At 44.0% G+C, this 12,061-nt stretch overlaps 1 protein-coding gene and 1 long non-coding RNA gene across 3 annotated transcripts in view; one reads left to right on the top strand and one right to left on the bottom strand.

Moving 5' to 3' along the window:
• The window catches only part of ankha (ANKH inorganic pyrophosphate transport regulator a), a 78,625-nt gene that overhangs the window by 48,674 nt on the left and 17,890 nt on the right, over nucleotides 1-12,061 (top strand). For both annotated transcript variants that reach the window (XM_060900040.1, XM_060900041.1), the window contains exon 9: nucleotides 9,878-10,007. In XM_060900040.1, coding sequence (XP_060756023.1) covers nucleotides 9,878-10,007 — 130 coding nt within the window. The remainder of the gene's footprint in view (nucleotides 1-9,877; nucleotides 10,008-12,061) is intronic.
• LOC132867241 (uncharacterized) overlaps nucleotides 1-12,061 on the bottom strand; it is a 47,376-nt gene that overhangs the window by 33,507 nt on the left and 1,808 nt on the right. Inside the window, exon 2 of the long non-coding RNA XR_009650700.1 lies at nucleotides 9,861-10,044. This is a non-coding gene — a long non-coding RNA (uncharacterized LOC132867241). The remainder of the gene's footprint in view (nucleotides 1-9,860; nucleotides 10,045-12,061) is intronic.

The raw sequence follows: 12,061 nt of genomic DNA, 5'->3' as shown, positions 1-12,061 counted from the left end.
TTGTGTGTGTGTGTGTGTGTGTGTGTGTGTGTGTGTGTGTGTGTGAGAGAGAGAGAGAGAGAGAGAGAGAGTAATATACAGGCTTTCTATTGGATTTTGTTGCATGGTTGTGGGATTTTGCCAATTCAGCCACAATAGCTTTAGTGAGTTCAGGCACTGATGTTGGGTGAGTAGGCCTGGGGTGCAGCTGGTATTCCAGTTCACCCCAAAGGTGTTCAGTGGGGTTGAAATCAGGATGTGCAGGCCACTCGGGTTCATCCACACCAAACTTGGCAAACCATGAAGCTCACTTTGTTCACTGGGGCATTGTCATGCTGGAACATGATTGGTCTAGGACTCTTGGTTTCGATTTGATTTGACTTTTTAAAATTTGATTTATTAGCTTTGCCATAGCAAGATCTATATATGTACATACCGTACATTATGGCTGGGAAACCACTACAGCTTGCACCAATTACAGTGGCCCCATAATTGAAGGTCTTGTTTTTGTATGCTATAGCATTACATCCTGTACAGAGAGCATATTACATGGTTGCGTGAAGATATGAAGTTTATCTTTGAGTGGTGAATGGCTGGATCACAAGTGAGTGAAGTGAATGAGTGAAAATATTTTAAACATGAGAAGATAAAACTTCATATCTTTGTGCCACCATGTAATGTTCTTTTATATTATATGCACATGGCCACAAAAAAAACAATATGATGTTCGTCATTCGAATAGGACCAAGACTTCTGATCACTGGGGGTTGGGATGGGTACGAAGATGGCTGATGAGACCAATCTTGGCTGAGAAATGTCTGTCGCAATGAGGGCAGGGAATCCTTGGTGTCTGGCCAGGTTGACAGGTAGCGCTTTGTCTCTCTTTCCTCCTCATGCGGCTCTGCTCTTTGTCGCGGATGCGTTTGTTTTCGAAGGCTGTTACTCCCGAGCTGACAAGTGAACGCCACGCAGACCAGTTCTCAGCACACCTTTCCCACGAAGAATTCGGGATCAAGCAGTGTTTGAGGGCTACTTTCAGGGTGTCTTTGTAACGCATCTTTGGACGCCCCAGTGAGCGCTTGCCTGTTGACAATTCGCCATATAGCAGTCTTTTCGGGAGGCGACTGTCGTCCATGCGACGGACATGACCAGCCCAACGGAGCTGAGAGCGTAGGAGGATGGCATGGATGCTCTCAGACTCGGCACGCTTAAGAACTTCGGTATCGGGCACTTTGTCCTGCCACTTGACGCGGAGCAATGCTCTTAGACACCTCAGGTGGAAAGCATTGAGCTGTTTGGCATGTCGGCTGTAGATGGTCCATGTCTCACATGCATAGAGCAAAGATGGTAACACAACTGCTCGGTACACTTTGAGCTTAGTTTCCAGGCTGAGCCCACAACGCTCCCACACATTCTGCTTCAGGCAGCCAAACGCTGTGCTTGCTCTAGCTATTCTGTAGGCCACCTCTTCATCAATGTTAGCTGAGCGCAAGAGAGTGCTTCCAAGGTAGACAAACTTTTCTGAGACTGCTAATCTCTCGCCATTGACTTTGATGTTTGATTTGGTGTAGGGTGAGCCTGGTGCTGGTTGGTAAAGGACTTCAGTCGTCTTGGTGGATATTGTGAGGCCAAAGTCATCACAGGCTTTGGAGAAGAGATTCACGCTCTGCTGCATGTCGTGATGGGTACTGGCATTCAGTGCGCAGTCATCAGCACACAAGAAATCACGGGCTGTGTCATGACGTACTTTAGTCTTTGCCTGCAGTCTACGGAGGTTGAATAGGTTGCCGTCAGTGCGGAAATGGAAGCCAATATCACCATCTCTGAAGGCGTCAGATAGCATTGCGGAGAACACCATGCTAAAGAGAGTAGGAGCTAACACGCAGCCCTGTTTCACGCCATTGGAGATGGGAAAGGGCTGCGAGTATTCACCATCATCTCGTACCCTTGCGTTCATGCCGTCGTGGAATTGCCAAACCATCGCAATGAACTTAGCTGGACAGCCAAACTTGGCCATGATCTTCCATAGACCCTCACGGCAGACAGTGTCAAAGGCTTTCGTTAGGTCCACAAAGGTAGTATAAAGTCCAACGTTCTGTTCCTGACATTTTTCCTGGAGTTGTCGGGCTGCAAAGATCATGTCGGTGGTATCGCGGCCTTCACGGAAACCACACTGGCTTTCTGGAAGTAAGCCACGTTCCAGATGTGCGTTGAGGCGATTGAGCATGATCCTGGCCAGGATTTTCCCCGCAGTGATAAGCAAGGAGATGCCACGGTGATTATCGCACGATTTTCTATCCCCTTTGCGCTTGTACTGGTGGATGATAGAGGCGTCTTTGTGCTCCTGCGGCAGTTTTTCCTGAGTCCACATGGTGTTAAACAGACTAGTGAGGCTCTGCGTCAGTTTGGGACAGCCACAGGCATAAATTTCTGCAGGGATAGAGTCAGCACCAGGTGCCTTGCCGCTGGAGAGGCGCTTAATGGCATTTGTGACGACTTCTACAGTTGGTGGATCAGCCAGTGACTCATCAATTGGAATCTGAGGCAGTCATTCAATGGCTTCTTTGTTGATGTTCGAGGGGCGTTTAAGGACGTTTTCGAAGTGTTCCGCCCAACGCTCAAGAATTTTCTCCTTGTCCGAGATCAGTGTGTTTCCGTCTGCGCTGAGGAGAGGGGGCGAGCTGGATGAGGTTGGACCGTAGACGGTCTTGAGGGCACTATAGAAGTTCTTCATATCTTTTTTTGTCGGCAAATGCCTGGATAGAATCGGCTTGTTGACTGTACCAGTCGTCTTGCATGCGCCGGAGCTCAGTCTGAACTGTGTTTTTGGCTGCGCGAAAGGCATCCCTTTTAGAGACAGATGTTGGATCATCAAGGAGTGCGTGATGGAGTTTCCGCTTCTCTTCGAGACGTGACTGGATGCGAGTGTTTTCATCGAACCAGTCCCGGTGTTTGTGGACTGATTGGCCTAAGACATTAGAGGCTGCATCATAGAGAGAGTCGCGGAGGCTGGCCCATTCAGCTTCCACGTCGGCGTTGGGGCCGACGTTGGGGGGTGGTAACTTCTCTTGCAGCACATCAACGAGCTGTTGTTTCACCGAGTCATTCTTGAGCTTGGTGACGTTCAGACGTTTTGGTACTTTGATGCCTTGAGGCCTCTTAGGTTGAGTAATGCGGAGGTTCAACTTGGAGATTAGCAAGCGGTGGTCTGTCCAGCATTCCGTGCCGCACATGGTCTTCGTGACTCTGATGTCCTGCCTGTCCTGTTGTCTGATAATGACGTAGTCAAGTAAATGCCAGTGCTTGGAGCGAGGGTGCATCCAGGACATCTTGTTGCAGTTAGGCAGGCGAAAGACCGTGTTGGTTATGAGGAGATCATTCGTGGCGCACGTCTCAAGCAGGAGTAGGCCATTGCTGTTGCATTTGCCAATACCGTGGCGCCCCAGTACTCCCTCCCAAGCTGTGTGGTCTTTCCCAACTCGGGCATTGAAGTCACCAAGGATGAGGAGCTTATCAGTCCGTGGCACTGCTGCAATGGCGTCCTTCAGATCTTCGTAGAATCTCTCTTTCACCTCGTCAGGATTTGTCATAGTGGGGGCATAGGCGCTTATCAATGTGGCAAATTTCTTCTTCGGAAGGGGGAGGCGGGCTGTCATCAGCCGGTCATTGATCCCTTTTGGGCGAGCAGCCAGCTTCTGGAGCAGGTTGGACTGGATGGCAAAGCCAACTCCTGCCTCTCGTCGTTCGTTCTGACTTCGTCCGATCCAGAAGAAAGTGTAGCCAGCAGACTCCTCTGTCAGTTCTCCTTCCTCAGTTAGACATGTCTCACTGAGGGCCGTGATGTGCACATTATAGCGAGCAAGCTCACTGGCGATGAGGGCGGTTCGTCTCTCTGGTCTGTTTGTGCCGGCACAATCAAGAAGGGTTCGGACATTCCATGCGCCCAGGGTGACAGCTGTCACCGTAGGTGTTTTGGTTCTCTTCTTTGTCTTCTTACTGCTGGTATGGGACCCCCGCCAGCCGCGGCATGCTGGCTAGGGAGAGGTGAGACAGGCAATTTTTGGGGCACCTTTTCTAGCCCCTTCCCCAGGCTAGGGGGGAAGCAGTGCTGTCCTAAAGAGGGCTGCTTCGTCGCTCAGGTGGCTGCCGAATTCCAGTGCTGTCTCATTCGCTGGAAAGCGACCCTATGGCCTGAGCCGTCTGATGTGTAGATTTGTGACTACGACTGCCAGTGAGTCCACACCTGTCGCTTCGCCACTCGTCTATCGCCGTAGGACTTGGAGGATGTGAAAACACATGAAGTCTTGACTTGCGCATGAATTGGATTAAAGTGAGGGAGACATGCGCTGAATCAGCCTCACTCTCTCATCTTGGTACGCCAGATCCAGTGGCAAGACAGAGTCAAGATGGCTGGGGACGTAGCAGGATGCAGGCGCTGCCGGAAGCAGGCAACTATGCCAAACACCCGCCTTCGGGGCACCACTCCGGTTTTTCTGTCAGGGTTGACTCCCTTTAGCCTTTGGCTTTTCCAGGCCACCCACAAGGCAGTGGGGCTAGGTGTCGATAGCTGGGACAAAAGGTCCCACAAGTGAGCGAAGTGAATGAGTGAAAATATTTTAAACATGAGAAGATAAAACTTCATATCTTTGTGCCACCATGTAATGTTCTTTTATATTATATGCACATGGCCACAAAAAAAACAATATACAAGTTGATCAAAAGAATTTTAATTTTGAAATGATTCGCCATTTTGACAGTGTGTCTAGTCAGTGGGAAAACACTGGGAATGATGTCATTGGAGTAAAATATCGGAAAAGATGTTGCTCAGATCTGCGAGTTATTTCGTATGAAAAACGAGTTTGTCAACATGAGAAGATAAACTTCATATCTTCAAACCTTCATGTGATGTTCTTTATAATTTATATATTTCAACAAAAAGTACCCAAATTTATCAAAACACTTAATTGATATCCTCACGAGTGACCTGAAGAACAGCAACTGTGACACATTTCTCAATGTTCTGGATGCAGTTCATATGGAAAAATACAAGTGGCATATTTCCCAGTAAAAGTGTGTGTGTGTGAGAGAGAGATGATTGTATACATACAGTACTGTGCAAAAGGCTTAGGCACCCTATTTTTTTTTTTTTTTTATATATAAACTATTATAGATTTGTATTTTATGACTTCTGCATTATTGAATCAGTACAAAAATATTTTAGTGTTACAAACGTTTGTTTTCCAGCACAAATTTAAATGTTACAGGGGGGAAAAAGTTTCCATCTGAGCAGCATATTACATAAGGAAACCACTTTTCAGACTAAAAAAGAAAACATAATGAAGGCTACTGGGTTTTGGTGCAGAATTAAGCAAGTGTGACAAAGTGTCCAGAAGAACTGTGGCTGGTTCTGTAAGATGCTCAGTAAAACCTACAGCTCATTTCCTTATAAAACTGTACTCACTGTACCGGAGACTACTATTTTTTATTTTTAAAGCAAAAGGTCGTCTCTCACCAAAAAAAAAAAAAATTATTTTAAATTTACCAAGGAATATCCAAACAATGTTCTCGGATGGTGGGGGCTATAATTTTAGGGGGAAATCATTTTAAATTTAAAATTCACAGTGCTAGGACAACATTAAAAATGTTCAGTATTTCTATTTGTGGAGTAAAGCTATGGAACAGTTTGAATGTGGAGCTCATGAAATGTACATTATCTGACTTATTACTCAGTTACTTTCTAAAGAAATCAATACTTTTGAAACACAATATTGACTTAAAAAAAAAAAACTTCCAGTAGATTCCACAGTTGGAACTGTGTCTATAGCAACATCAACATAAACTCTGTAGCCTTCTTAAGATTCACCTACTTGGCATTATAATTAATGTTAAACTGAATATTAGTATTAGAAAAATCTTCTATTGTGTTTTCTGATGGAATAACGTTTTGTGCCACGGAGTCGCGAACGAGCTGAACTTGTTAATTTGATTATTAAAGCAACAAAATTTATTGGTCTTCCTTCTGCAGATTTGATATGATTGGACCTTTTGTCCTCCTGAGCATATGATCCAGAGCATTTTTAACATAGTTACTGGGAGACCAAATGGTCTCCCAGTGGCCAGATTTGGTCTCCTAGTCAATGCCAAACCAGCTTCACTGGGAGACCAAATTTTAAACCAAGTTATGTCTTATCATTTGGTTCAATCAGTTGCAATTAATTAACCAAGCACCATGTAAGTATACATTTCACAAGGAAAACGAAGATCTATGTTATAAGATATACACACAAGATCATGTTGGTTAAGAAAAACAAAACTAAAATTTGGTTACTGAGATGGCTGATGTCAGAATCCAATGTCATTACTGTGTAACTTTGAGGCCAAGTTTACATTAGACCGTATCTGTCTTGTTTTCTTCGCGGATGCACTGTCCGTTTACATTAAACCGCCTGGAAACGCTGGGAAACGGGAATCTGCCAGGGTACACGTATTCAATCCAGATCGTGTCAGCTCCGGTGCTGTGTAAACATTGAGATACGCGGATACGCTGTGCTGAGCTCTAGCTGGCGTCGTCATTGGACAACGTCACTGTGACATCCACCTTCCTGATTCGCTGGCGTTGGTCATGTGACGCGACTGCTGAAAAACGGCGCAGACTTCCGCCTTGTATTACCTTTCATTAAAGAGTATAAAAGTATGAAAATACTGATGCAAATACTGCCCATTGTGTAGTTATGATTGTCTTTAGGCTTGCCATCCTTCCACTTGCAAGTGGTAAGTGATATGCGCTGGGATCACACACACAGCGGCTCAGTCCCGAAAACATTGCTAGTGTGCTTCACTCGCGCGCTGTGTGAGCTGCGCAGGGCCGGAGTGCGCACTCTCCAGAGGGCACTCGCTGTTCAGGGTGTTCAGAGTGCAGGATGCCTGCGGAGCCGAGCGTATCCGTGTATTGGCGTTGCTGTGTGCACACTAATCGTTTTAAAAACGTTAATCTGATGATCTGCTGATACGGTCTAATGTAAACATGGGCTGAGTGTCTTTGACATAACATTTGTGCTTGGTAATTGCTCTTGATAGCTGTGTAGTCACTGTAGTGTGTTTGTCTGTATGGCGATTGGTGAACCATTTTGCATCACAGAATATGCCACAGCGGTGCAGCTGCATGGACTCTGGGGCCTGTGATTGTATTGCCCAGACCAGTTGGTCTCCTGGAAAATCCTTAAAAAATGCTCTGATGATCAGATCTGTGTCGATAGCAGCGGTCTGCTGTTTGGAATTAAGACTGCTATAACTGACCAATCAGAATCAAGTATTCAACAAAGATGTGTCATAAAGAATAGTAACATATTCTAACAAATCAAGAACTCCATTGCATTGTACCATACTTTTACAACAATTACCATACTTTTTTACAACAATTTTAAAAAGTCTCTCACTCACTCGCATGCACGGTTTCATACGTTTGCCATGGCACTGTTTCAGCAACCTTATGCATCGTCACAATTATTTCTATCTAGAGTTGCATTAACTTTTTATTATACCCCTGCTCCAAAGGGGGGGGGGGGATGCTGTTTTACCTCTGTCTGTCCAAAACACCCTTTTTCTCAGCAAACACAAATCGTAGCCGTTTGAGGTTCTATACTGTGTGTGCTGTTTTCAGGTCTGTCTCACATCGACTTCCTGTTTACCGACTGAATGTATTTATGAAACATGGCATGGATTTACAAAATTTTCATAACACTTTTCTCAGCAACTACAAATCACAACTGCTTGATATTTGGTACCGAGCTTCAGCTTGGGCTTCTATACTGTGTATACTGTTTTCACGTCTGTCACACATCGACTTCCTGTTTACCGACTGAATGTATTTACAAAACTTTTATAGGATGGATTTTTGACGCTATTTCAAGAAGCAAAATGATATTTCAAAATGACAGTTTACCAGGATGCGATTTGAAATCCCTGGGGAGAACACTGCTCTTTACTTGCTTGTTTCAGGGTTAATTATTTGTTGAAGTCAACCTTCATAATAAATGTCCTGTTCCTTCAATCGCTTGCATTCTGATCCAAGCGAGAGCGGGAGGGGGATACGTTAGTGAGCAGTAGCTCACAGTTGATCTTGTGAGCAGAGGTCTTCTCCTGACGGGAAAGTCAAACCACTCTGTGAAGTCTCCTCCAGCACATACTAAAGACTTTCAATGAGGTTAAGGTTGGGACTCTGTGGTGGCCAATTAATGTGTGCAAATGATTCCTCATACTCCCTGAACCACTCTTTCACAATCGGAGTCCTAATTTTATGCTCGTGCCATCAGAGAAGCAACTGAAGCAACCCCAGATCAGAACACTGCCTCCAGAGGCTTGTTCAGTGGCCATGATGCATGATGGGTGCATCACTTCAGGCTCTTCCCTTCTTATCCTGACACACCCATCACTCAGCAAAAGGGTAAATCTGGGCTCATCATGACCAGAGTCTAATCTTTATGCTCCCTAGCAAATTGAAGCCTTTTCTTGTGATTTTAGTCTCACTAGCAAGTGGTTTTCTTATGTCCACACAACTGTTTAGTCTCATCCCAGTCCTCTGACTTCTTCTCGTCATATTGTGCATGGGGAAATGCTCTTGGTTTCATTATTAAACACAGCTGTGAGTTCTACTGTTTTGATTTTTGAGGGGTGGGCTGTGTACTTGGACTTAAGTAAACATGGATGAGCAGATTATGTGCCCCTTATTCCAGTGAGAAGTCTATGAAAAGTCATATTAGATGTTGCAGTATATATCTATTTTAATTCCTCTTTCCTCACTGTGTGTGTGAAACATTTTATTGCCTCAAGGTTGCTTATTGGGGATAAATTTTTCCATAAAGCTGCTTTGCGACAATGTCTATTGTTAAAAGCGCTACAAATAAATTAACTTGACTATTGTATATTAATGGGAAGCACTTTTTTTTAAGTGGCTTTTCTTCTACATTATAACTGCGATTTTAATACTAGAATACAGTTTAATGCAGATATAGATAGTAGCCTAAAATCCTTTTAACAGAATCAAATATTGATATCTAACCACATCCAATGTATTGTAATTACTGAAAGTTGCACTGGCTTTTAGCTGAGACTGCCTTCCTTAGCTCTGTCCATGTTTTTGTTCAAAATACTGACTTAAGAAGTGTAGTAAAGTTGGTATTCCCATAAAATGCAACATTCTCACCAGTAGAAACTCTCGTAAACATGACAAACTAGTTATTGCACACAGACCCATATACAGATACCTGTCATCAGTTTATCTTTTTTTTTTTTTAACCACAACCAGTTATCTTCTAGTTCTCCTTGTTCTTGTTAGATGTGTTTTAATGCATGTTTGAAAATGGTATAGCCCATTTCTTTTGGATGAAGGGGGGAAACATGTGCATGGCAAGAATAAGACTGGGATTTAGGGTTAAGGATATGTTTCTTTGAAGTCTGCTCTCTGGTGCAGTTGGGAGCTTTTTCAGTTCAATAACAGGATGTTTTGTGGGATGTAGAATGGTTTGCGGGCGGGGAGGCGTTTCAGAAAGGTGCGGAAAGAGCCTGGAAATTAAGGCAGACGCTCTCATTTGAAAACAAGTAATTCAAGCTTGTGTTTGGCACAGCATTTCAGACACCAGCTGAAGAAACTTTTTGAGCTGCATGTCCCTGCATGAACAGTGACCAAAACAGGGTTTCCACAGCATGTTCAAAACACCACAGATGAGAAAAACATCCATGACCGTTACAATACACACTACAGAGCATGACTGGCAGGATGAGATTTTGTTTGTTTGTGGAAATGTTAAATGCTTTGTCCGTGTTGGTTCTTTGAAACCGTGCATAGTGCTTTGTAAGACTGATGCTTTAATACTTGCTCATACTTGTGTTTCCCATCTAGTTATGCTTCATGGTGTTCTGGACCCCTGGTGTGTCGGAGCTGATCCTGGTGAACGTAATTGGGGTGGATGCAAATTTTGCTCAGCTCTGCATAGTTCCTCTTCGGATATTCTCCTTCTTCCCTTTTCCAGGTTAGATTGTATGCCCAACTCATCCACTGCTTGAATGCTGAGCATTATCCACACACACCAAAAAAGAGAGAAAATGAATAGATTGCTTGATAGATTAATCTAGAATTATTGGAAACCTTTTGTGAATGGGTAGAAAAAGATTTTCGGGAAAAATGTCTTTCTGGTTAATTAACTTGCTCTCACACTATATATAACCTCAAACCAACATTCAGAAACCAGGTGGGAAAAATAAGTACACCTTGTAGTTCAGTAACAGGTCGTAACTTTAAACAACAATAACTTGAAGTAAACATTTTAAATAGTTCAACAGTCTCTCTCATTTGTTTTGGAGACATTTTGGCCCACGCTTCTTTACAACATTTTACATCTGTTCATTGATGTTTGAGGGAATTTGTTTATCCACAGCTCTTGTAAGATCCTGCCCCAGCATCTCCTTGGGGTTGGGTGGGGTTTACATTAGACCATATCAGCGGATCATCAGATTAACGTTTTTAAAACGATTAACATGCACACAGCAACACCAATACACGATTCGCCTGCACACAGCAACGCCAATACACGGATACGCTCGGCTCCGCAGGCATCCTGCGCTCCAAATCACTCCGCCCTGAACAGCGAGTGCCCTCTGGAGGGTGCGCACTCCGGCCCTGCGCAGCTCACAGAGCGCGCGAGTGAAGCGCACGAGCAGTGATTCGGGACTGAGCCGCTGTGTGTGTGATCCCAGCGCATATCACTTACCACTTGCAAGTGGAAGGATGGCAAGCCTAAAGACAATCATAACTACACAATGGGCAGTATTTGCATCAGTATTTGCAGTATTTTCATACTTTTATACTCTTTAATGAAAGGTGATGCAGGGCGGAAGTCCGCGCCGTTTTTCAGCAGTCGCGTCACATGACCAACGCCAGCGAATCAGGAAGGTGGATGTCACGGTGACGTTATCCAATGACGACGCCAGCTAGAGCTCAGCACAGTGTATCTGCGTATTCTCAATGTTTACACAGCACCGGACCAGACACGATCTGGATTGAATACGTGGACGCTGGCGGATTCCCGTTTCCCGGCGTTTTAATGTAAACGGACAGTGCATCCGCGAAGAAAACGAGACAGATACGGTCTAATGTAAACTTGGCCTTGAAGGACTTCTGGACTTCAACATGGCCATTCCAGCAGTGTCTTCAGACATTTAGAGGTTGACTTGCTGGTGTGCTTTGGATTACTGTCCTGTTGCATAAACCTATTTCAGCCTAAGCCACCTGACAGATGGCCTCACGTTTGTTTCAAGAATATTGTAGCATTGTGTTCATCTTTTTTTTTTTTTTTACCTCAATGACTGCAAGTTTCCCAGGCCCTGTGACTGCAAAACAAGCCCAAATCCTCACCGCTGCACCATGCTGCACAGTTGGTATGAGGTGTTTGTGATGATGTGCTGTATTTGGTTTTCGCCAAACATGACACTATGCATGATGACCAACGAACTCCACCTTGGTCTCAGTAAAAACATAGAATTCAAGGAAGATCTACTTACTTTTTCCCATGACCATATCTAACCTTTTACTTGATGTAAATGTATCCTTTTGTCATGGTTATTGGCACCCTTGTATTTAGCACTTTGTGCAACCTCCCTCTTTTTGCCAACAATACAGCGCACTCCTATAATTCTTCCAGAAGGTATTACCTCATTTGGTGGTTTTGATGCTGTGGTGGCGAGCGCTGTTTAACATGTTGGTTCAAAATCTCCCATAGATGTTCAGTTAGGTTAAGAAGTTTTTTTTATATTGATCAAACCATCCCAGAAAGAGAAATGTTCCATCATAGGATAAAGGTGATTAGTCAGAATAACACAGTGGTTATACAATGTGTCCATGTGGTTCAGTACCAATGGAAATAATTAATATTCATAATGATATGTATGCACTGACTATCAAGTACTAGCACTAACTGAATTATTATGGTTGGTGTTTCAAGTTGAAATATAGGTTTAAAAATCTGTCATGTAGCCTTCAGACCTACCATAAAGGTCTGTTTTATGGATTTTTCTGGATTAGTAAATA

This window comes from Neoarius graeffei, chromosome 19 (assembly GCF_027579695.1).
Source record: "Neoarius graeffei isolate fNeoGra1 chromosome 19, fNeoGra1.pri, whole genome shotgun sequence".
NCBI classification, from domain to species: Eukaryota; Metazoa; Chordata; class Actinopteri; order Siluriformes; family Ariidae; genus Neoarius; species Neoarius graeffei.
Note: the sequence above shows the minus strand (reverse complement) of the source record. Positions and strands in the feature narration are given on the sequence as shown.